The 23,065-nt window shown below is 53.5% G+C and overlaps 1 protein-coding gene across 32 annotated transcripts; it reads right to left on the reverse strand.

Moving 5' to 3' along the window:
- Positions 1-6,509: 6,509 nt before the first annotated feature.
- Positions 6,510-23,055, reverse strand: LOC120512619. Of its 32 annotated transcripts, XR_005630067.1 has the most exons (10): positions 22,841-23,053; positions 22,268-22,458; positions 20,879-21,827; positions 20,220-20,371; positions 19,962-20,119; positions 18,378-19,370; positions 17,424-17,522; positions 16,458-16,560; positions 14,084-14,185; positions 6,510-13,665 (listed from the first exon to the last, which is right to left on the reverse strand). XR_005630067.1 is itself a non-coding variant. In XM_039731133.1 (7 exons), exons 3-6 carry the CDS (start codon positions 21,525-21,527, stop codon positions 16,489-16,491), a joined length of 972 nt encoding a protein of 323 aa, XP_039587067.1. In that variant the 5' UTR covers positions 21,528-21,827; positions 22,268-22,458; positions 22,841-23,054; the 3' UTR covers positions 6,510-6,838; positions 16,458-16,488. The 32 variants fall into 32 exon arrangements, 8 of the variants coding, with proteins under 8 accessions (XP_039587067.1, XP_039587066.1, XP_039587065.1 ...); XR_005630070.1 differs by lacking the exon at positions 14,084-14,185 and having other exon boundaries at positions 6,510-6,838; XR_005630068.1 differs by lacking the exon at positions 14,084-14,185.
- Positions 23,056-23,065: the final 10 nt, after the last annotated feature.

A 23,065-nucleotide genomic window follows, 5' to 3' on the forward strand; every position in this document is an offset into this window, starting at 1 on the left:
CACGGACAGAGCACTTGGACAGCACTGAGTCAAGGACAGGGTCCCCTTGCAATATGTCCCCTCTGTGTGATCCCCTCTGGCTCATAAGCAACCTCTACCAGCTGGGAAAGGTCTCATGGACTTGGTCTCTGGGCTGGAAGCTTGGCTCTGGGCACATGGAAAGGAGCCCCTGGATCCTGTGGGAGCCCTGTTCTCCTGCACCCCAGTAGGGGGGACAGGTTCCATGGTGAGCTCTCTGAGTGCCTCGGGGCCAGTGGTTCTGTGCTGCAGGTGGGCTCTTTGCAGCACCAGTGCAGTTAGTTCTGCACCCTCCACTTTCAAGGCATTGATGATGAGCACGTCCTCCTCTTCCCTAATGTTCCAGAGGTGGAAGTACATGTGTTCATCCTCTTAGCCACACTTGAGCACCAGAGGTTCTGCAAGTTCACAAGATGCTGGAGGGGTTCCATGGACACCCTCATTCCCAAGGCAGGGGTGTAGGGGACAGCACAGCTCCAGGCACCACTCAGTGCCACTGTACCATTAATCCATGTCACACTTTCCTGAGCACATCCTGAGTCACTGGTCTGGCCCAAGGGCCCTGCTGTCCTGGGCACACAGGGAATATGGTCTCCCATGGGTGCACTGCCCTTCACCTACCGCCTCTCACTGATGGAAACGTGCAGCAAACCAGGGCACCAGAGGATCTGGGCTAGAAAATAAGCTGCAATGATTTATTTATTAACCTAGATCTGCAAAAGCAGGAAGAGAAGCTGCAAAAGCCAGAGAAAATCCTGCCCTTCCTCCCTGCTTCCCTGGGGGAAAGATCAAACACAGAAGCAAAGCCCAAGCACTTGGTTCAGGCCAGAGTTTTCCCCCTGAGCATTGTCACAGCCTCCATTCAATCTCCTGCCTGTCCCCTCCCTGTGCCCTGCTGCTGCAGCACTGGTGTGCAGCTGTAGCCCAAAGAGACTGTGGAGGATTTGGGTTAAAGCTGACTGGGAAAAGCAGAAAGGCGAGTTCTACTTCCAGTGTGTCCTGGCACCGGGTCCTTACAAGGTCACACAGGCACGTCCCTGGAGGAAGGTGCCCCCAAATCCTTCAGCAGTGGAGTTTTGCAGCATTCCAGACTTTTTGATGGTCAGGGCTCATGTAACTGCACAGGGCTGATGGATGCAGCTGCTGGCAGCTGTGGTCCTGCCCTTGCCCTATCCCTGGGCTTGCTAGCTCTTTCTAAACCCTGTGGGGCTCACCCCGTGAGCTGCTGCTGCCAGCCCCAAGCCAGGCACTCACTCTGTGGCAAATGCCTTTTCCTCTTTGTGCCCATCCCTCAGCAACATCATTTTGCATATAAACCTTGAAGGAGGAAATATAATCCCATAACTCTCAGAGCAAGTCCTGTTATTTGAAGAACTGAAAGGATGCAATTTATTTCCTTCTCAAAGACTGTTGTTCTACAGAAATGATGTGTATGTGACAGGACATCACAAGTAACAAGGACTCCAGAGAAGAAATCTGAGGGAAAGGTGGGTTCAGAAATATTAAATGATTTTTCAGAACAGAAGATTACTGCTGCAATCTGTGCAGTGCAGGGAAACAAAATGCTTAAAAGAATCCAAGAAATGTGTTCAGCATCAATACTGCCTAATACATTTTGGCAAAAGAAGCAGGGAAAAGGAGACCTATTCCAAGAGTCCCTTTGACAATGATCCATCAGATGCCTTACCTGGTGGGACTGGGAGGGACAGGAGCTGGAGGATGGCACGAGTGACCATGGTGGGGCCAGTGGGACCCTCTGCCACAGCAGCAGCCGCCAGTGAGCCCTGAGTTCCACTGCAACCCTCGCATCACTCGGTTGGTTGGGAGTGGATCACAGAGAGAATACACTGCCCAGCAGGACCCCAGTGAGGAGCTAATGCAGCACACATGTGCTCTCTTCTGTGTGCTCCGGAGGGAGCATAGAGCCAGCCCGAGGGAACATCAAACAGCCATGTAAAGCAAGTGCTTTTTGTGTTCTAAGCTAATCCCTTTTAAACAGGGGCTGGAGAGGGAAAACCAGCACAGTGTTGGAGTGTCAGCAGACAAGCCCCCTCCCATCCTCTAGGAACGGCTGGGAGCCCTTTCCAGAGCCAGCTTCTCCCTGCACATCCTCATCTGCTGGAAACTGGGGAGACACTGGCTCTTCACCACCACATTCATACCAAAGCTTGGGCTGGGTGAAACATTTGTTTCTTCTTTGGGAGGAAACTAGAGTACGTGTTTCATGTATTTTGATGTGAAATTCTGTTTTAAACCAAAATAATCCTTCCAGAGAATTTGAGGCAGTATATTTCTTTCCTCTTGAGCTGTTCTTATGAAAACTTAGGAGAAGTAGCAACACCCATGGCATAGACCTGGCTGGCAGAGAGCCACCTGACGGGATATCCAAGTGCTGAGTGCTCTTAGAGGAGGCAGGGGACAGTGGACAGATGTGGTTCTACCATGGCCCTTCTGCCCCAGGAGCCACCAACAACCACCAACAGTATTCTTTATGAGAAAATTAAGGAGAGTAACAGTCTTGCCCCCATATCATAATAGCTTTTCCTAATGCTAGAAAAAAAACCCAACCCAAAACAAACCTATTTCACGCTGTAATTACAAGTAATAAAAAGCTCTGTGCTGACACCCCAGTACCTGCCTCTGTCAGCCTAGCCCCAGCAACACTAATCACCGTAACAATCCCACAAGAACTGGTTATAAGGCTTTCCCTGACATACCTTGCTCTGCATCTGTTTCACTGCAGCCCCATCCAACCTGCCCTTGGACACTTCCAGGGATCCAGGGGCAGCCACAGCTGCTCTGGGCATGCTGTGCCAGGTCCTCAGCATCCTCACAGGGAAGAATTCCTTCCTGTGAGAAGATTATTCTTATCTGGCAGCAGTGCCTTGAGATGGGGTGTTGGGGTGCCTGGCTTGTAGAACATCTGCTGGCTCTTTGTGACCTGGGGCATCTCTGGAGCTCTTTGAGAGTCCTTGAGGAGTACTGAGAAATATGTTCTCAGACATAAGGGAAGTTCTCAGTGTGTTCTTGCTTCTCCCTGCCAAAAGGAATAGGCTTGCTCTGCACAGTGCAGATGTGGGTGTAACAGCAGGTCTCACCAATGCAGGCACCCACCACCCCTGGTGCCAACACCACCCCAGGTGCCAACACCACCCCAGGTGCCATGCTGCCTGCCCCAGACTGTCCCCTGCAGGCCCACAGCTCCTTCCATTTGGTGTCCCTGTGTGCCAGAGTGCAGGGACAAGTGTGTTCCCTGGGAGCTGGTGCTACTGGCGTCAGTTTTTCCTCCCACTCCAGACCTCTTCTGCTCTCCTGCCTACACCCACCTCTCTGCTGGCTCCCATTCACATCTGCATATCATGCATATTCATGACAGATGTAGATAATTAAATATTCATGTACACAGTCATTGAACTTGCAATTAATCTGGAACTTGCTGTTCTTCTTCCATCTCCCTCACCCCACAAGGAGCCACAGGAGGCTCTGGCTGCCAGAGGGTGCTGGGCTTCCCAGCTGCTGAGGGCTAAAGCCCAGAAGAGAGGAACCAGCCCGTCTCAGCCCCTTACTGACCCACTTTTCCCAATCCATGCTGTTGTGCAGGAAGGAAGATGAGAAGAACCATTAGCTACTCTTCTTTCTCCAGGGAGCCCATGGTGCCTGCTGGAAGCACAGAAACAGGGCAGCAAAATTCCCAGTACTGTAGGTGCAGAAACTTTGCCTCCAGGCATGGCTGGTCTTAGGGCAAAGCTGTCTCCACCTACCACCACTCTCTATGGAGGTACAGGTGGGTGCAGGGTGAAGGCAAGGGCAAGGGTGAGGGCTCTCACCAACAGAAAGGACAGTGCCAGGGTTTTACAGATGCTGTAGTTCCTGCACAACTCCTAGCCCACACTCTCAGTATCCCAGCAGCTTGCTCCTGCTCCAGGGTGCTGAGGGGATGGAGCCACTGGAGCTCCTGCATAGAGCCACTCCTCACTCCTGGGGCTCCCAACTCACTGCCATCTCAAAGCTGCTTCTGCAGCATTCCATCACATCTCCCACTGCTCCTGCAGACTCTCGCTATTCACCATGTGCTTATGGTATGTCAGGAGCTTCTGCTTCATACCACAGCCAGCCTGACAGCCCACCCTGGAAAAGAGCTTGAAACAGCCAGAGACTGACAGAAATAGAACAGAGATGGGATGGGGTCCTGAGGAAGGGGGTGGGAAGTGAGCACAGGGCTGCGGAGGTCCTCAAAACACTTGGTCAGCCTGTTCTGCCAGCACCTTGAGACCAGAGAGCCCAGCCTAACTGGTTCTGCAGCCACATCCCCCCTGCACCCCACACAGCATCCCCCCTGGTCATGCACAGCATCATCCCCAGACATGCACAGCATCATCGCTGGCCACACACAGCATCATCCTTGTACTTATCCCTGGACCCACAGGGCCCCACAGCCCTCACAGTCCTCACCAGCACACTAGGGTGTCATCATCCCCAGGGTCCCAAACATTCCTTTTCACCCGAGACCTACATTAGAACAACACAAGTGACCCCCTGATGACTGTGACCCTTTGAACAGTTTCTGGAGCTGTTTTATTACTAGTAGCCAACAAAAAATGTGGGTCGTATTGCCTGACTGCTCTGCCAGGACACACTGATGTGCTGGCTGTGCTGGGTCTCCCAGACAGCAAGAAATAGTTAAAACCATCAGAAATGTTTGTTAAAATTTTCTCTAGTAAATCCCTCTGTGTGTTTTGGGGGCAAGAATTGAGCCCCTCAGGGCCACCACAGGTGACCTAGAGCATACTGTGGATAAATGGTAGATGCCTTGAAAACACTGGCAAAGCAATCCTGAGCATCTACTCACCTAAAAAGCTTTTCCAGCAGCATTCACACCCTTCCCCAGGCCTTTTGTACTGTCAGTGATATTCTCATCTACTGCTCTTCACTATACAGATGGGTTTTGAAAATCATCTCCTTGAAAATCCCTTGTTTAAAGCAGGAGAAAACATCTGGCAGCGATACAAATTGTTTGTGGACTGAAGATTGGAGGTAATTCAGATGAAAGGGGTTGAAAGGGCTTTTTGGGGAGCCCAGGCACAACTCAGAGCCCCCCAGCTCTCTGCACTGACGGTGACAGCTCTGCTGCCCCAGGGCACTGCCAGCTCTCTCTCCAGTTCCCCCCAACCACTGCCTGCTCTTGAGCTGGTTCTCACTCTTGGCAGTGCCCATCTGCCTTGTGGCAGAAGTGATGTGTGCTAGTGGTTTTTCAAGGTAATAAAGATGTTTTCTTCCTGTCACTCAAAATCACCCAGGGAGCAGGTTTTATATCAGCACATATACAGGAGACCTAGTTCTGTGGGAAGAGCAACTCCAAACACATCACAGCTCCTGACAGCACAGGGCAGTGCTCTCCTGCTGCACTCCGTGTTTTAGCTCTAATTATCTCATCGGTGCTTGCTGCTGCTGGATAAAGACACTCATAGCAAACCCAGCATCTGGAATGGCAAAACTGGTTTGCAGAGCCCCAGGTCAGCCACACTCTGCAGCAAGACACGCTTGTCCCTCTGCCCAGTGGCACATTCTTGTCCCTGGCACTGGCCATGGTGTGTCACAGCACAAATCACTCACGTATGTGTAGATATGGGTGTGGATGTGGATGCAAACCCTTCCCTGACTCCCATGCTGTCTGGTGAATAAGACCCCAGTGTGAGCCTCAAGGTGCCCATCACACCCAGGGCAGTGACAAGAGAGGAGTGCTCCCCACTTCCCTTCTGGAATGGGAATGGATATGTACCCCAGGTCTCAAAGTGAGCTTGAGTGGTAGTTCCAGGCTTTCCCTGTAAACTCAGGCAGGACTGGAGTGGCTCAGGCGAAGTCTGAGTAGACTGTAGAAGGAAGCCTGAGCAGCCAATTAACAGCATTTTGACAGTGACAAGCCCCCACCCTTTCCTCCCAGTGCTCTGAAGGCAGCAGAAAACAGCTGGGGTGGTGCTGGAATTTAGGGCTGTGAAGAAGAGATCCCAACCTGGTTTGCTGCAGAAGAAACAGGTAGTGGGGGACACAGCATGCCCCCCAGTCCTCCCTGCAGGTCCTTCATGGAGCCCCAAGCCTTCTACAGAGCTGAGAGGGGTTTGGTCACTTCACAGCCTTCAAGCAGCGATGGACACAGGCACAGCAGTGCACAAGGATGCACCACCAGAATCCTGGTGAACCCCACCATCCTGAGGCAGTGACATCCCTACTTGGTACCTTCTGTAAACCAGATGAGGGCTTTGGGGCCACATTTACAGTGGACAAGCCAATGTGAGGATTGTTCCACAACAGCTGTGCTACAGCCCCAGCTGTAAGCAGCTTCTGGCATCCCAGAGTGTCTTGGTTTGAGAAGACAGGTGTCTGCTAAGGAAGGCAGGAGCCTCCCTTAAACAGAAAATGCAAACCCCCTTTCTCCAAATTATTATAATTTTGAAATTAAGGCGCTCATAGACAAAGATATGTGAGTAGGAACAGTTCTTTATTAGGGAAAAAAATGAAAAGAAAATATAAATAAAATAAATAAATAATTTAAAAGAAATAAGTTAAAATAAAAAATTAAAATAAAAATGCAGTAATATAGAACAACACTGACAGAATCAGAATAAGACCTGATACCCTGTGGGACCAGCTGTTGGCAGCAGTCCCATTAAATGGTGTCTGCAGCCCTCCTGCAGTGCCAGATGTGGTTCTGGTGGAGCAGGGATCCTGGAGAAGGGTGGAGTTTTCCTCTGAAAACTTCAGTGCTGGCGTAGATGGGCCTGATCTTCCTCTGGGAATGCAGTGTGAGAAGAAAGCTGGTCCTCTGGGAATGCAGTGGGAAAAGGCTGCCTGTAGCATTCCAAACCTCAGATTATATCCAGGTAGGAATGCTTGGCTCCTCCCCCCTAGGCAGAGCTTCTCCTAATGGAATGATGTAATTTTATCAGCCATGCAGGGACACTCACTGGCCATAAACAGCAAAGATCTCCTGCAGGGAGGATTGGTTGTGGAAGAGATAAAGAAAACTGCCCCACCTGGTTTTAACAGGTGGCCTAATTAAGAGAGGATAACTGCCCCATGTCTAAAACAGGTGGCAATAGAATACACACCCCAGACACATCTTGCATTTCCAACCTAAGATACAGAGTCACACCCCACCATAATGGTCCTTCCTGCTGCATTGCTGAGTCCATTCTGCATGACTACAAGCATGCTGCTGTGGGCTGCTCGGCTGAGCTGCCACAAAGACATGAATGCAAATAAATCCACTCAGAGAGTGGAGGCTAAGGAGCAGGAGCTTCAGGGCTGGGGTTCCTTCCTCTTCATTGTAGTAACATGAACATCTGGCTTCAGCTGCAGCACCCACTGCTCTAAGCTGCTCCACGTTCTCTCTTGACTTGTGCAGATGCTGCTAACACAGGTCAGACGATCTTCCTTGGTGAACACCTTGCACTATTTGTCATTGTTTGCTGGTGCCTCATTCCTGTGTTTATGCAGGCTCTGTCATTGCTGAGTCACAAATTGGTGGACGTGAGGTAACTCCCTGGGAACCTTCTGTAAATACCAATAAGGCACTACAAGCAAATGGCACAGGAATCAGGGATGAGGCCGCTTCTGGGAGCTGGCAGGACCAGGCACAACCTTAGGACTGGGGGCTGGCAGAAGCTCGGGTCCCACCACAGGACCCCACCAGGAAGAGCCCACCATAGGCAACTGTACCTGCACAGTGCTGCAGCCATAATGATGTTACCATTGCAACATTAACATCCTGATGTGGTCCTCCAGCTCTTCCAACACTGGAAAGAAATTTGCAAGTAGCATTTGCAGGGATTTACTGTCATGCCGAGACTCTTTGCAAAGAGCGTGGGTACACCACCCCTGATGAGGACAGCATGAGTCTGAGCTTGCTTGGACAGGAGGAGAGAGGGCTCACAGCCACACTGAACAAAGACCTGATCAGGATGTGGGCTTGGGGCACCTGCATACCCCTCCTGAAGCCTATGCTATCTAGAGAATCTCCTTCCCACCTTGAATCAGGCCATGCCCAGAGTCCGGTGATTCAGAGGGGTTATGAGCATCAAGCCACCCTTGCCCAAACTGGTCTCAGCAGGAACCAGTGCAATGCAGAGTGGGGTATCACATCAATTGATGCTTTGGCTACAAGCTCTGAAGCACAAATAGGTACATTTGTGGCCCTCCTTGTCATCCTCACCAGCTGATGTGGGAGGAGCACACATCTCCCACTGACCGAGCCTGCCAGACAATGCAGTGCCCAAAGTGCCCTCATCTTCCCCACCAGACCAGGCTGGCCTTGGCAAGATGCTCTCAGAGCCAAACCAAACTCAGTTTGTGGAATGGTAATGCTCCTCTGGTGGGTGTTTAGACACTTCCAGGCTTAGTTTGGTGTTGGGTTTATTTTTTTTTTCTTTTACTTATAGATTTTTTTCCCATAAGTTGCTAAGAAACTAACTACTGGGTACTTATGGATATTTATGGGTACTTTAAAAAGACAAAAGACTATGTCTGAAGTCACAAGAAGAATAGAGCATCTGACTATACATTTTTTTTCTCTGAAAGTTTCTCTCTGAGGGACAAAGATAGCATGAGAATGAGGGGCAGGTAAAAAGACAACAGCTGGGGCAGCTGCTCTCTCTCTTTGGCATCAGAGGTGGATGGCCAGGCTATCACTTACTGTGGGGAGAATTCACTGGCACTGCTGGAGCTCAGCCCTGAGGGACTGATCACCATCTGCTTGTGTGCCCTGGCGATCCCGAACCTCGTGTGCCCCAGTGTTATGAATAAGGGGGTAATTTGTGCTGGAAATGTAAGATTATTAACATAATATAAAATAAAGCTTTAAGATCATGACAGCAAAGGGGAAAGAGTGATTGCCACACAGGACAGCCGAGGAGGAGGTGCATCATTAACATACGAAGAAAACCTGGCCCGCACAGGAGATGGGCACTCCCCGATGGCATGAACGAGAAAACGCACAGCAATGACGCCCGTGTAGATGTCCACCTCAGACAGACAGGACCACCAAGGACATACATCTGAATGAAGGATTCCAGGAACTGGAGACCGATATACATCAATTCCCGACCGGGCTTTGTCCAGCATAGGACAGAGAATAGACACTGCATGAATGTGAAAGACTCTAGGAAGAGACAAAGGGACTCTGCCACGGGCAAGAAAAAGAGTATGAAAATCGAACTCTGCCAGGCCTCGGTGCTGAACAGGGGGATTCGGTGCAATAGAGGCCAGACCATAGTTCACCCGCTCCGATCCCGGAGTCAGCGCTACTTTTTGATTGTTGGCGGTCAGGACTCTATGTCGGTCGTGAATAATTTTATTTTTATTTTTTATCTAATTGGCTGGATCAATTTTTACCTATAACACCCAGCAATCTTGAACCTCGTGTGCCCCAGGAATCCTGAACCTCGTGTGCCCGGCAATCCCAAACGTCGTGTGCCCTGGTAATCCTGAACCTCGTGCAGGAATCCTGAACCTCATGTGCCCTGGGAATCCCGAACCTCGTGTGCCCCAGCAATCCCAAACCTTGTGTGCCCCCGGAATCCCAAATCTCGTGTGCTCCGGGAATCCCGAACCTTGTGTGCCCAGGAATCCTGAACTTCAAGTGCCTGGCAATCCTGACCCTCGTGTCCCCTGGCAATCCTGAACCTCACCCCTCCCTGCCCTGCTCGGAGCTGTGCCGCCGCTGCCCCGCCTCAGCTGTTTCTTTGCTTTTGCTCTAGTTTTCTCCATGCTGTAGCTGGCACTGTCCTGGAGTTCCAGCTACCACTGTGGAACTTCTAATACATCTCATCCACCACCCCGAGATTCTTTTGCTCATTCCTGCTGGCTGTGACAGTAACTGCACCAAAGGGGAAAGTGCTGGCAGCCAAGAAGGCTTTTACTCGGTCCCCAGTTCTATTTGTTGTTAATGTCATAGTTATTGTAATTTTGTTTGCCTTGTTATATACATACTAGTAAAGAACTATTATCCCTATCCTCATATATTTACCTAAGAGCCCCTAAATTTCAAAATTATAATAAATCAGAGAGAGGGGTTTTACATTCTCCATTCCAAAGGATCTTCCTGCCTTCCCTAGTAGACACTTGTCTTTCAAACTAACATATGTGGCTTAAAAATGAATATTTATTATTAATTCTCTTTTTTCTCTGGTGCCATGGCAAATCACAGGATAAATCACTGCTACTTGGTGATAAAGAGTTCAGGAGCCAATCTTTAGCTTTGCCTGAGATTTATTCCCATTTGAAAACAAAGATCTTGACAAAAGAGACAGATTTCCTGGCATGGAAATAACTCTGCTTAATTAGTGAGATGATTCATGTTTTCAATCACAGTTTATAGCAGGCCCTTTACAGTCAGCCATAAAGCAGGAGACTGCAGATCTGCCAGGCCCTCAAAAACAACCCATCTGTGTTCCCTGTGGTGCAGGCAGTGGCACATGCAGCTCTTCAGGGATGGGGTCACCATGCCAAGGGACCCAGCTGGACCTCAGCACCTGGACACCTTCACCAGAGCCACCCATAGCCCCTTCCCAGTGGGTCTGAAGCATGGCAGAGACAGACACCCCCTCCCCACTACCTTCTCCTCTCATGCCTCAGGCCTGGTGTCAGCTCTAGCAGGGAATTCCCTCCCTTCCTCATTCAGCCCTGGGCTGCTCCTGGTTGGAGCTTTGCCCTCCAGGTCTCATTCTCTGCCTCCCAGCCTCCCTGCAGCCAGCCTCAAGGGGCTCTGCCAAGTGCCACTGCTGTCCCTTGGTGGTCATTTGGCTCACAGGTGTACAGAGCAGGTGGAGGCTGGCTGCCCCTCTATGTTTTTCCCAATGAGATCATAATCAGGGACACCCTGGGACTGGAGGGCTGGGCAGAGTGCTCTGAGCATCCCCAAGCTGAGCAGATGCTGCTGGAGAAGCTCCTCCAAGCTCCCATGGCCATGGGAGTCATTGCAGTGGTGCTGGGGATCTTGGGGAGGCCAGCTATGAGAAAGCAAATCCACTCTAAAGTGGGAGAAAAGGTTATTGAAAGGTTGACAAATGATGCGTGAGGCAATGTCATGCTGAGCCAGTCCCTGGAAACAGGGACAGGCTCTGTGTCCCTGGGATGTGGTGCTTGGATGTGAGTCCAGCCCTGTGGGACCAGCCGGGACAGAGGCCCAACTCAGCCCTATTTTCCTCCTGCTCAGCTGAGCTGGAGCAAGAGCCAGCCTGGCAAGGAGGGTAAGTGAGGTACCAGCCCTGCACAGGGCCACCAGCCCCACACAGGACCACCAGCCTCTGACGGGGCTTCCAGCCACACTCACAGCTGGGCTGTCTAGACTGTCCCAGCAGCCAGAGACTGCCTTGCTCTCTGCACCTCCACCAGTACAGCCCAGGCATTAACTCAGAAATGAAACAGAGGTGGCCAAGGCCCATAAAATTAATTAGCTCTCACTTTAAATTAAGCATCTCAAATGAGTGTTTCATGGGCATTTAATTAAAAGCCTGAAAGTTACACTCTAAAGAATGGCTGGAGCAGTGCCTCAGGATGGGGTGAGGGTGCAGTGCTGGGACCTGGTGCCATGTCCTGGCTGTGCTGAGGTGTCCAACTGGCAGCACGAGCTGGTGTCTCTCTCCTGGCACCATCAGCTCCTTCCTCCTAAGCCTGTCCCTGAGGGGCATGTGCCCCCAGAGCTGGACACAGCTGGGGCACGCAGCTCTGCAGGAGTGACACTGGAGTGGCACTCTGACAATAGTGAGGGACTGCTCTGAGGCAGAGGTGATTTGGAGTCTGCCCCGATGCTTCAGCATGGCCCTTGACACCTTCCTCAGCACCAGAAGATGTGGGAGAGCCAGGAGGAGTCCTAGACTGGGAAGGCATACCCAGAGCATGCACTAACATCACCAGGGGCAAGAGGGACCAGGCTGACTCTGCTCAATGTGTCAGGTCCATCAGCATCACCTGAGGTCCCTTGTATGGGATATACCTGATGCTGAGTGTGCCTTGGTTATGCATCAGCAATTAATGGACAAAACAATCTGTGTTGAACAAACCTTGACCAAAGGCAGCCCTCACCCAGCAAGATGTCTGCTGTCACTTCAGGTCCATGTCCTTATGCTCTGCCAGTAAATCCCCTCCAGGTCAGCCTTAGCAGGACTTCATATGGACACTGGAGTGTCCCTTACAGCAGCAGCCAAAGCTCATGGTGCCAGCACACTGCTGAAAATTTATGCTAATGGAAAGGAAGTAGTGGAGAAGAAAAAGCAGGTTATTCACACCCCTGATGAGCCCTGAGGATGCTTGGCAGTATATCCAAGCAAGAGCCATTTCTGATGGTTGGGCTGAATTCTGCACTTCTTCCTCACTCCTGTCTCTGGACCCTCAGGGAATTTAGAATGGGTTTATGTGAGCCCACAGGAGCACAGTGCAGAACAATCACCTTCATTTCCCAGCCAGGTGAGCTCCTCCCCAGGTATCCCTCTTCCCAGGAACACCACAAAGTACTCAAAGGGGTGCTAAAGATCAGGGTGCCAAGGGATTTCCTTCTCTGGGAAATTGCAAGGGCTTAAAACCCAGCAGCTTTGAAATAAAGGAGCAGAGACCTGGGAACAAGGTTCCTGTGGGTAACAGCAGTGCTGAGTCCAGACACAGCTCTGGCATAGCCACAGCCCTAGTACCAGTCTGAGTGTGGGAACTCCATCCTCCCATGGAGACAATTATCCACCTATGAGCCACCCCATTCCATGCTCTCCCTGGAGTGCCTACTCCCAAGCAGCCTTCCAAGGGCAGGACACTGCCAATGAACATACAGCCCAGCTCAGCTGAGGTTTGTCCTTTATTTGGTGTCAGGTTGTGATCTGAGGTCCCTCATTGTTTAAATTGAGGCCTTGCAAGATGTCTAGCACAAGCCAGGCTGCAGCAGACAAGCAGGGCTATTTCTGCCCCAGGAAGCAAACAGGGAGCAGGCAGGACATCCTTCCAGGGAGAGGGACTGGGACCAGGGCTGTGCTTCCAGGGACCAGGGCTGTCTTTCCCTGCTCATGCTGACCACCACCAGCTCACACATCTCCCAAAGCAGTGCTCAAGGAAAGAAGTTCTCTGGGGTAAGGATGGTCATTTGTGCCCCCTCACCTTGGGGGGCACTACCTTGGCCAGGCACCCTTGTGCTACTCAGGCCAGCCTGGCAGCACAGCAGCAAGGGAGGCTGTTACACAGCATGCCAAATGGAAAGGGCTGAGCATGAGGTTTAGCACATGCTGTTGACACCAAAAGCACCCCTCCAAGGCCTCCCAAGACTCCAGCTTCTAAGGAGTTCCACTCTGTCTCCTGGGGTTTGCCTGCTCAGATGGAACAGCCTGGTGATGAGCTGGGAGCTGGGGAGAGAGGCTCCTTTGAAGTCATCCTGGGGAATCCATCAGGGCACAACCAACCCAAGGCTTTCCTCTGTTACAGAAACTAGATGCTTAAGATCCCACCTGTAACATTTCTCCCATGAGATCACTGGTGCTTGAGCCATGCTGTTTCTTGTCATTCTGGTTTTTGAAGAGGAGCTTGAATTTGAATAATGAGTCTTTGACAGGAAAGCATCCTGCCTTGTCTTCTCTCTTTGTGCTGAGACTATTCCTGTCCCTGAGGAAACCCAGCCTGGATGTTGGAGAGTGAGAGAGGCTGTGTTCAGGAACACAAGTCCAATCACGTGGGGTGCAGGGGTTCCCCTCTTCGTGCACCCACCTACACCACAGAGGGATCCCAGCAGCCCTTACTCATAAAGGCCACACAAATAAGACATGCCTAAAGGGCATTGTTACATGTCCATGTCTCACCATCATGTAATGACTAATTTACCTTAATTATATTAAACTTATAACACACTTTTACCTCATTCCAAAGTTATTTACGCTGTTTATTCATTTGCTCTGCCCCAGCCTTCTGATGAGCAATTCCCAGCTGGTTGAATAGTAGCCCATCACAGCACAGCCTGTGCTACCTGGTTTACTTCACCCTGGAATTTCTAATTCCCATACTGCTAACAATGTGCCAATCCCAACAGTGCCCCAGTTACCTCATCAGCACTTTGGGGGTGTTTGTGAATCCCACACAGCTGCAGCCAGGTTGGACTCCGCCAGCTCTTCCACCCATCACCTCCCTGCAGCCACTCCTGTACCTGGTTCCCATGGGGAAGTGTTAGAAGTGACATTCTCCCTAAGCCACTCAGACTCCTGAGCCCATTAATTCCTCTCTGAGGCTTAGTGACATTGCCTGAGAAAGAGAGCTACAGCAGCTCACAGAGTCCAAGCAAGACCAGAAATCCAGGTGGGAACAAGAAGCCCTTTGCAAAGATCCAGTGGCTCACAGAGCTCCTCCCTCGCTGGTTTCCTCCCCACCATCTCCCTGGGACTGTCTTCCTGTTTTCAAAAGTGTGGGAACAAGGGACTCTGCTGCCAGCAGGACCAAACTTGCCATGCTGGCCTGGATCCTTCTTGTCATTGCTGTCCTCAGCTACAGCTGCCCTGAGTGCTTTTCCCAACCTTTCTCAGTTGTGAGAGCACCTCATCACCCCAGAACCATTTCTGGGACACTTCAATGGATGCAAAGAGCCTTCATTCTCTCATCCAAAGAGCCCTCTGCAGCTGAACCAGGAGCATCCTTCATTCGCTGGAAGCATTTCCAGAAGAGCTCCATGTTCTCCTGGGCTCCTGAAGCCAACAGCCTGGGACCTGATTTTCTCTTGCCAAGTCCAGAAGTGCCAGAGAGGTGTGAAACACCTGGATCAGACTGGGGTGTCGTGCTCATGCCTGCACAAAGGCATCTTCCTGTGCAAAGGCCATCGGTAGAATCAGCTAGTTTGCTACAGAAAGCCGTTTGCTACAGAATCTGCCAGAAAATTTTAATTCCTTAGGGCTGTTCTTCCCCCTGGTGTTTGCACAAGCGGCTACCAGAGGGATGGCAGCCAGAGTGCTTTCATTACGTCTACAATAATTAGGATCAAAGGCTCAAGAGGCTTTGTGGGCCAAATAGCACCAGGGCAGTGCTGGGCTAATTGTTGGACTCCGTGACCTCAGATGTCTTTACCAACAAAAATTATGATTCTATGATTCCATCCCTTACACTGTGGCACCTTGTACCCCTGGCCTTTGGACAGGTAGGTGCTGTGCCCCTGCCCCTGGGGAATGCCCAGCACTGCCGGGCTGTGCAGCAGGACCTGTGCCATGCCCATCAGATCCTGCCTCCAGGCTGCCCCTTGCCTCTGCCCTGCCGCAGCTCCCTGGCTCTGCCGGTTCACCGCTGCCCAACAGCCATCCTTCACCTTCAGATCTCACCAGGCTCCATAAAGGACACCCTGGCACCAGGACACTCCCGGTGCGGTGGGCCTGCCCGCCCCTCCTCTGGTCCCTTCGTGCTCCGCAAGGCCCCGCTCCGCACGCCCGGTGCCCGGCACCCCCAGCCCCGCTCCGCACGCCCGGTGCCCGGCACCCCCAGCCCCGCTCCGCACGCCCGGTGCCCGGCACCCCCAGCCCCGCTCCGCACGCCCGGCACCCCCAGCCCCGCTCCTTCTGCCGGGGCCTTGCTGCCATCCAGCGGCTGCTCCGCGGGCATGGAAACTCGGCTGCAGCTGCCCCAGCACGGGGAACCCACGCGCGTGTCCGTGTCTGTGTGCCGCTGCTCACACACGCGTGTCGGTGTCTGCACACAGGCGTGTTTATTTCCGCCCTGCGTGTGCTGGCTGTGCTATGAGCAGGGACGGGGACTTCCCTGTGCCTGCCACACCTGCTGGCTATTTTAGGTCCCAGCTCCTGCAGCTGGGGACAAGCGAGGTGCAGAGGCACGCACTGAGCAGGATGTCCTCTCCCAGAAGGATCTGGGTGGGGGACAGCACAGGTCAGCCATGTGGGTGTCACTGGAGCACAGCTGGGTCCACAACAACTCTGCGTCTGGATGCAGGGTTTGGGACGCACCCCTCAGAAGAGAGCTCAGTGTGCCATGTTCTAGCTCCTGCTACCTACCCATCTTCCAAGGTGTGCGTTCTGGTGTCATAAACAGGAAGATGGCAGCCAGTTCCTGGTCCCAGGAAGACTGTAGGCAACTCCAAGGTGGGAGACTGCCCCAGCACCGATGGGACAGGCAGCCCCACTCATCCCCTCCCCAAAAAGCAGCACAGAGATATCATTAATTAGTACAGCTCCTTCTCTATGTAACCTCAAAGGACTGTCCACCCTGGGAGCCCCCAGCTACCCCAGTGCAGCCAGGCCCCATTCTGCCATGGCACTGCCCCATGCCAGCCAGCTCAGCATGTAAGGATCTGGGGGAGACAGGTTTACTTTTCCCTGGCCAGGCTGTGAGCAGGACTGTCCCCACAGACCCCCATCACCTAGACACATTCAGACAGGAGCTGGAGCCACAGGTCTGTTTGATTCCTGCATCCAGAACAGGCTTACCTCATCTCCACAGCTTGGCCAGCCTCCGTCTTCATCCCTGACCATGGAAAACTTGGCAAGGGCAAGACTTTGTCCACTCACTTGGGCATCCACTGGATAAGCACTGAACACGATTAAATTGTTAAATTGTCATAAAGCAACTTTATTCACATTAATAAAGCCCACATTTCTGTGGTCACTCGAGTGAGTGTTTCAGGCAGGATTTACTGTGTGGCAGCTCCTGGTACTGCTACAGCTGGGCAGTGCACCACCAGTGTTAATTAAAGGCAGAATTGGAAATTGTAACCATATCTTTTCTGCTTTTGCTTTGTGATAAGTTATAATCTCTCCTGTAAATTAACACTTATAATGTCTCCCATAAATTAACAAGTGTAGGAAGAAATGATCCCAAAACTGCAGGGGCTTTCCAGGGAAATTAATTGCTTTGCAGGGATGATTATTTTTTAATGTCCCAAATTAGACGGTTTTGGAAGCCCAGCTGCTGCGTCACACCTCCTCCAGCAACTTTTGACACTGAGGCTCTTCCACCTTCACAGGAGAAACTGAAGGATGGAGGCACTCATTGACCCCAGGTGAGGGGTGGGGGGGATTCTTTTACGCTGAGCCTTGAGCAAACCCCGATCCCTGGTGCCAGCATGCTGTGAGCACAGGGCAGATGGGGGCTGAAGGAGAAGCTCTGTGTCTTCGAGGGTGGCCAAATCAGGCACTGCTCCTTGAGATGCTGCCACAGATCTCCAGGGCAAGAAGGTCTCCAAGGCTGCCTACCTGCTGTGTGCCCACCATGAGAATTTGAGGACAGGTATAGGAGGTTTGGACAAAAGAAATGGGCTGAGGGAAGGGTCTGAGTGGGGTAGCATCCCCAAAATCCCTCCAGACAAGGCTCAGAGTCTGAGGGCGTGCTTGGTACCCAGCCAGGAGGAGCCAGGACAGTCCAATGTGCTCTTGGGTCAGTCCAAACAAACATACCTGCAGCCCACTGTGCTCCCGTCGTGTGACATTCAGTCCCCAGAGATGAGCCTGGAGGGGGATGTATCTGTTGCATCTCCAGCAACATGCCAGGCAGCCCTGCCAGAGGAGTGGGACATCAGCACTAGGTCTGTGATGGCACCAGTAATGGGGTTACCTGCAGGACCAGCAGGTGCCAGGCAATAGCACCTCAGGCTAAATCCACTGCTGCTGCTCTGAGCTGGCAGGGTGGGTGTGTTGGCAAGCCATGAGGTAGCACTCACACACCCTGCTTCCCCTTCCACAAAAGGGCTGGAAAGAAGGACTCACAGCCAAAACCACTTCTTCATTCAAAATATTCAAAACTGGAGTTTATTGATGTGGGGAGGCAGCTCACAAGTCTCAGGGCAAAGATGTAATGTCTCATTGAATATTTGCATTCTTTCAAATGCCACCAAAAATAAGATATTCCCAGTACTTGCCATGACTGCCAACACCAGCTGGAGCACAGAGAAGCCCCACGGAAGTGAGGATGAGGAAGGGAAGCATGCACACACACATACACACACACACTCGTGCCTGGGAGGTTCTGTCCTCTTGAGTCCACTGCAGGAAGGAGGGATGGCTCCCACCACCTCATGTATCCTCTGCAACAACTCAGCTGCCCCATCTGTGCCTGACCTGGGATGATCCTCGTAGAGTCCAGCATCCCATGTCCCACATCCTGCCATCCCACCTCCTCCCCAAGCTTCCCCCATGCTGTGTGTCCTCTGTTCCAGTGGTGCAAGAACCAACAGCTCCGGGACCCGCTGGGTTCATTTCACCCGGGCCAAGCAGGAACACGGCTGTTCCTAAGACCAGTGAGGGAAGCAACATCCCTGGACACCTGGGAACATGTTGAGAATCACAGGCTAGGAATAAAGGCAGGAAAGTGGGTAAGTGCAAGGCTCCAGGCATAGGAGACAGAGGCATTACCTGTGGGTGGCATCGCAGGTGGCTCATTGCCCACAGCCACTGTCAGAGCAGTGGGTACCCAGGAAAGGTTTTTCACTGTGGTATGACTTGTCCAATTGCAGCCATAGACTTTATCCTACTGGCACAGCAATTCTTCCCCACCAGAGGGAAGCATAGGCTATTTTACAATAATAAAAAAAAAAAGTTAAATCTGAAAATGCCCAAACGACCAGTGTGGCTCCATCCGTATTGAACCTCTACCCCAAACCTCACCTGTCCTTTGCAAGGGAGTGCCCCCAGTCTCAGACCATGGGCAGAGATTGCTCACTCCAAACCCCGATTTCCAAACAGGCGAAGTGGCACAGAGCTAAGCCCTGCCTGCCCACCCCATGCTCTGCCAGACTGGCCAGCAGCACCCACACTGCTGGGTGCCATAATGATTTCAATACTTCCCCAGTGCATCCCTGCAGCTCCTATGACCCTTTGCTGTGCTCCTCACAGAGCTTGAAGATGGTTTCTCCACGACAATTAGTGCTTGCCATGTGGATGAACAGGAAGTTTAACCTCTTTGTTGCCAGACAACCCCAGGCATTTCATCAATGCCAGCTTGGTTTTAACCGCCCCCCCCACCAATGAGTTGAAAAGCCTTGCATTGGAATAGCTCACTACCCTCTGTCTCAGTAGGAAATGCCCCTTGACAATACCATTGTGCCCAGGGCCACTCCTGGGGCTGTGTGAGTCCCCATGCTGAAAGGAGAGCAAGAAGCCCCACATGCCAGAGGTCGCCTTGGCCCAGTGCTAGGACATCCTATATGATTTACTGGAGTGTCACACAGAGAGAAGAAAACATCCCAGCCTGGTTCTGCATGACTCACCATCACTGCCTGGGAAGAAGGCTCTGCACTAAGTTTGCCCTTGGTAGGAGCACAGTGTCCCTGCAGAATCCTCTCTTCAGAGCCTGGGCACAGGGGCAAATGCAGCTCATATGGGTCCCAGAGGAGAAGCTCTGCATTCCTGTGGAATACAGCTCTGCATTCCTGGGGAACAGTCCAGGTGGGACACCCCAATAATAGAGTGGCAACAGCTGGAGGCATCCCCAGCCCACTCCTCTGCCAGCTGCAGATCTCTGACTCCACCACACATGAAGCTCAGGGAGCTGCGTTGGTCCTTGTGGCCCCATGCACAGGGAAACAGCTGCTCTGGTGCTCAGGGGAGCTGCCCCACACACTGCTCTGTACCACCTCTGGGATGGCTCATCTCCCTTAATGGAGATTCCGGGTGACTGAGCCTGCTAGTTCCCCATCCCTCTGCAGGCAGGAAGGCAGAGCTACTGTCACCAGCCATGGGGGCTACCCCGATATCCGAGAGGTGCTGCAGAGCTGGGAACAGGGTGTTTGTTTGTGGAACACTGGGAAAAGCAGGACAAAAGAAAGGCAGGCAGCTCCACATGCTCCCATACTGGGCGCTGGGCAGCAATGCCTCCATGTCCCACCACAGCATCCTGGCTCCTGTTGAGGTCGGGGGGCAGGGAGACAGGACCACGCCTCACAGCCGCACGTGGCCCCAAGACTGCCCACCCATCTCCCCCCATGGCTGCTGACTTACGTCAGGGAGCAGATGGATCCTGTGCCCAGCAGGCTGGCATGGGGGTGGCACTGGCGGTGCCTGCAAATACCACGGCTGCTGACGGCGCTGGTTATTCTTAGCACCCGTGGAGGCGCGGGGGGGTCGCCTGGCAGGGGGCCTGGCACTGGTGGGCTCCCCTGGAGCAGACGGCCCAGTGGCATGAGCCAGCTCTCACCACTGCACCAATGGGGAAGGAACAGGGAAGGCAGGACAGGCAGATTGCACCCAGAGTCCTACCTGGCTCTGACGCAGCTGCAGCGGGGTCTTTGAGGAGAGATGATCTGGATACCACCTGAGAACAGGACAGGCTGCTGCATCTTCTCTCCCAGACTCCACAGGGAGGGCCTTCCCAAAGTGAGCACTGGGGAGAGGGGCTCTGGCTGGGGGACCTGGACAGGCACCAGACAGACAGATGGCACATGGCTGGGGACATGGCTGGCACAGGGCTGGCTGAACCCAGGCCCCCACAGCCCCACACATTCCCCCTGTTCTCTCCTTCCCAATTCACTACCCCCTCTTGTCCAGGGGGCTGCAGGAGAAGTCGAGGCAGGACCAGAGTCCCTGCCCTGAGCTGGGAGCAGAACATCCTGCATTTCAGCCAGGCGTAGGGAATCCCTTTCAGAGCCGAGGGATTAACATAAAGCCCCTTTGCCCCTTTGTGTGCAATAGACTTCTGGGCCAAAGCTGTCCCTGCCCTGCCCCAGAGCCTCAGCTCTGAGTCCTCACTGCCTTCAGCATGCTACCATGTGCCAGTTGTGGCTTAGGGCTGCAATGACATGTCTGAGTGTGGAGCACGTGGGTGCCCTTGAGGGAAGCGGGAGTGCAGAAACTAGCACTGTCCCAGTCCCATGAACAGCAGGACCCAAAAAGGCCAGAGCTAAACATAAGAAACCTACTTTCCAGCTGCCGCCACCAGCTGATCACCTTGAACCAGGATGTGGCTCTCGGATCTGGGGCTTTAGAGAGCTCATCGTGGCTTGCACATGAGAAGATGGTAGCCCATGATGCGTGCTGGCTGCCGATGAGGAGCAAGGAGCTGATGGCTGGGTGGCAGCCCCAAGCCCTGTGGGCAGCTGTGTTGCAGCTAGAGGGAATGGGGGCGACAGCCAGAGGGCACAAGGAGCCTGGAGGAGTCAACGACCTGCACCCGGAGCCACCTCCAGTGCCGTCAGGGCCGGGCAGGACGTTGCGGGCCCGGGGCAGAGCCACTGGGGGAGCTGGGGCCGAGGAAGGGGTGCCAGCCCTGAGCTCGTCCTTCCCCCTGTGCCCACGGGATGGCAGCAGCCTCCCGCGGGCCCGCGGGCACCCGCCCACGGAGCGCGGCGTGGGGCGCAGCTCCGCCCTGGGTGCAGCCGAGTGCAGCTCGCGGGGGCCGTTCTGAAACCGAAAAGATGGAAGACATCTCAGCGCCCTCCTGTTTCCGTGCGTCCTCGCAACAATGCCACAGGGCAGATGGGTAAGACTCAATTCCCTTCCTTCTTTCATTGCCCACAAGAAGGGCTGAGGAAGCACCTTAAAAACAGCCCTCAGCATCCACCAGTGCATAGGAGAGGACACTCCTGGAGCACTTGTGGGTCATCCGTCCTTTAGGAATTCACCTGTTTTCAGCACCATCCCAGGCTGACAGTTTCCCCTGCCCACACTTGGACCCCAGGCTGGTGCCACCTCCACAGAGCTGGATCCTGCTGGTCCCCAGGTCCGATGGGGCCTGGCATGGGAAGCCCTGCCCGAGTTCACCGTGGCCGCTCTCCCAGCTGTGGATCTGTGGTGGATCTGGGAGTCTCGTGATGCCCCAGGTTAATAATGGCCTGGAACTGCTTCATTCTCATGGCATGCATCTTCCTTCTTCATGCGAAGCAGAGAACAGGAATGTTTGTTGGACGCTCCTGCCACTCCTTCAGTGGCAGCAGCTACCCCGTTAACAACCCCAGCGGGCACTGTGCTGCCACCAGGACCTCTGATGTTCAAGTGCCCTAGTGGCTTTGCCCAGCCAGATTTTGACCCGGTTTACCTCTTATCAATCCCGTGCCCTTCAGACATGCTGCAATCCTCTGATCACTGCTTCCTGCAGTTCCTTCCACCAGCCCTTTCGCAACCCCGTTGTACAGACCCACCTGCCGTCCCTGCATCCTGCCTGCCCATGGCGGGCTTCCCCAGCCTGCCTGCTCCTCCCCTCGACAGCTCTGCTTCCTTGGACCCTTGCCCAGCCCTTCCCCACCAGCTCCCAGTTCCTCATCTCTCTGAGGGGTGAGGGCTACTCGGGCTGGTCCTCGGAGCTCACTGACCTGCAGTGATAGCAGTCCAGCCTCGCAGCACCTTGTCACCTTCCCGAATCTCATTCCGAGGGTCCCGGCCCAGTGGTCCCCACCTCTCCGAGGTGTTGTCCCATACCCCAGCTCCACCAGGACAGCACCATGTGCCCCAATCACTCTTCACTAGCCCCCCACTGCGGTTCAGTGGTGGCAGAAATGTTCACCTTGAGATGCAACAGTGCCAGGAAGTCACTACTCCTCCTTCTAGAAATCCCTTTTTCCCTTGTATATCCCCGATCCCCAGGCATCTGCCGAGACTCGCAACGTGCCCAACATCCATAGCCACAAGGCTTCGTGCGTTTCACCCACGCCTGGCTTGGCTTCGGGCGAGACAGCACCAGACGTTCCCAGCAGTGAAGCCAGGTCCTTCCTGGCTTTCCCCCCCGTCCTGGGACCTTTCATCCCCTTTTTCCTATTTCCTGCCCCGTCTCCGGAGCCACGCGGGCTGCCCGCGCCAATGCTTTAGGAGTGATGCCGCGGGCAGCGCCAGCCTCCTGAGCACCCACGCCACCCCCGGAAAGCAGAGAGCCGGGCGAGGGTCCCCACCGGGAAAGGGGCATCGTGGTCCTTCGTCACCCCACGTCACCTCATGTTCCAACTCGCCAGCTTCTCCCGGACCCAAGCGTGGGGTGGGTGCGCTGCCGGGGAACGGCCGCTCGGGGCGGGCGGAGAGCGGCTGGGCCGGGGCGGAGCGGGGCCGGGGCGGAGCGGCGAGCGGAGGAGAGGAGCGGAGCAGAGGCAGGATGCGCTGGGACGGGGCGGAACCGGGGC

The sequence above is a fragment of the Passer montanus genome, unplaced genomic scaffold (assembly GCF_014805655.1).
Source record: "Passer montanus isolate IOZ18808 unplaced genomic scaffold, ASM1480565v1 scaffold76, whole genome shotgun sequence".
In the NCBI taxonomy this organism is placed as follows: domain Eukaryota; kingdom Metazoa; phylum Chordata; class Aves; order Passeriformes; family Passeridae; genus Passer; species Passer montanus.

Excerpts from the sequence above, each read along its gene's own strand:
- LOC120512619 (XM_039731127.1), bottom strand. The coding sequence starts at position 21,527 with ATGCACTGGTGGATGCTGAGGGCTGTTTTTAAGGTGCTTCCTCAGCCC. Across the intron at positions 20,120-20,219 it reads TGCAGCTGCGTCAGAGCCAG|GGGAGCCCACCAGTGCCAGG; the intron begins GTAGGACTCTGG and ends CGTCTGCTCCAG. Across the intron at positions 19,371-19,961 it reads GGATCCATCTGCTCCCTGAC|GAATGCAGAGCTTCTCCTCT; the intron begins GTAAGTCAGCAG and ends TGTATTCCACAG.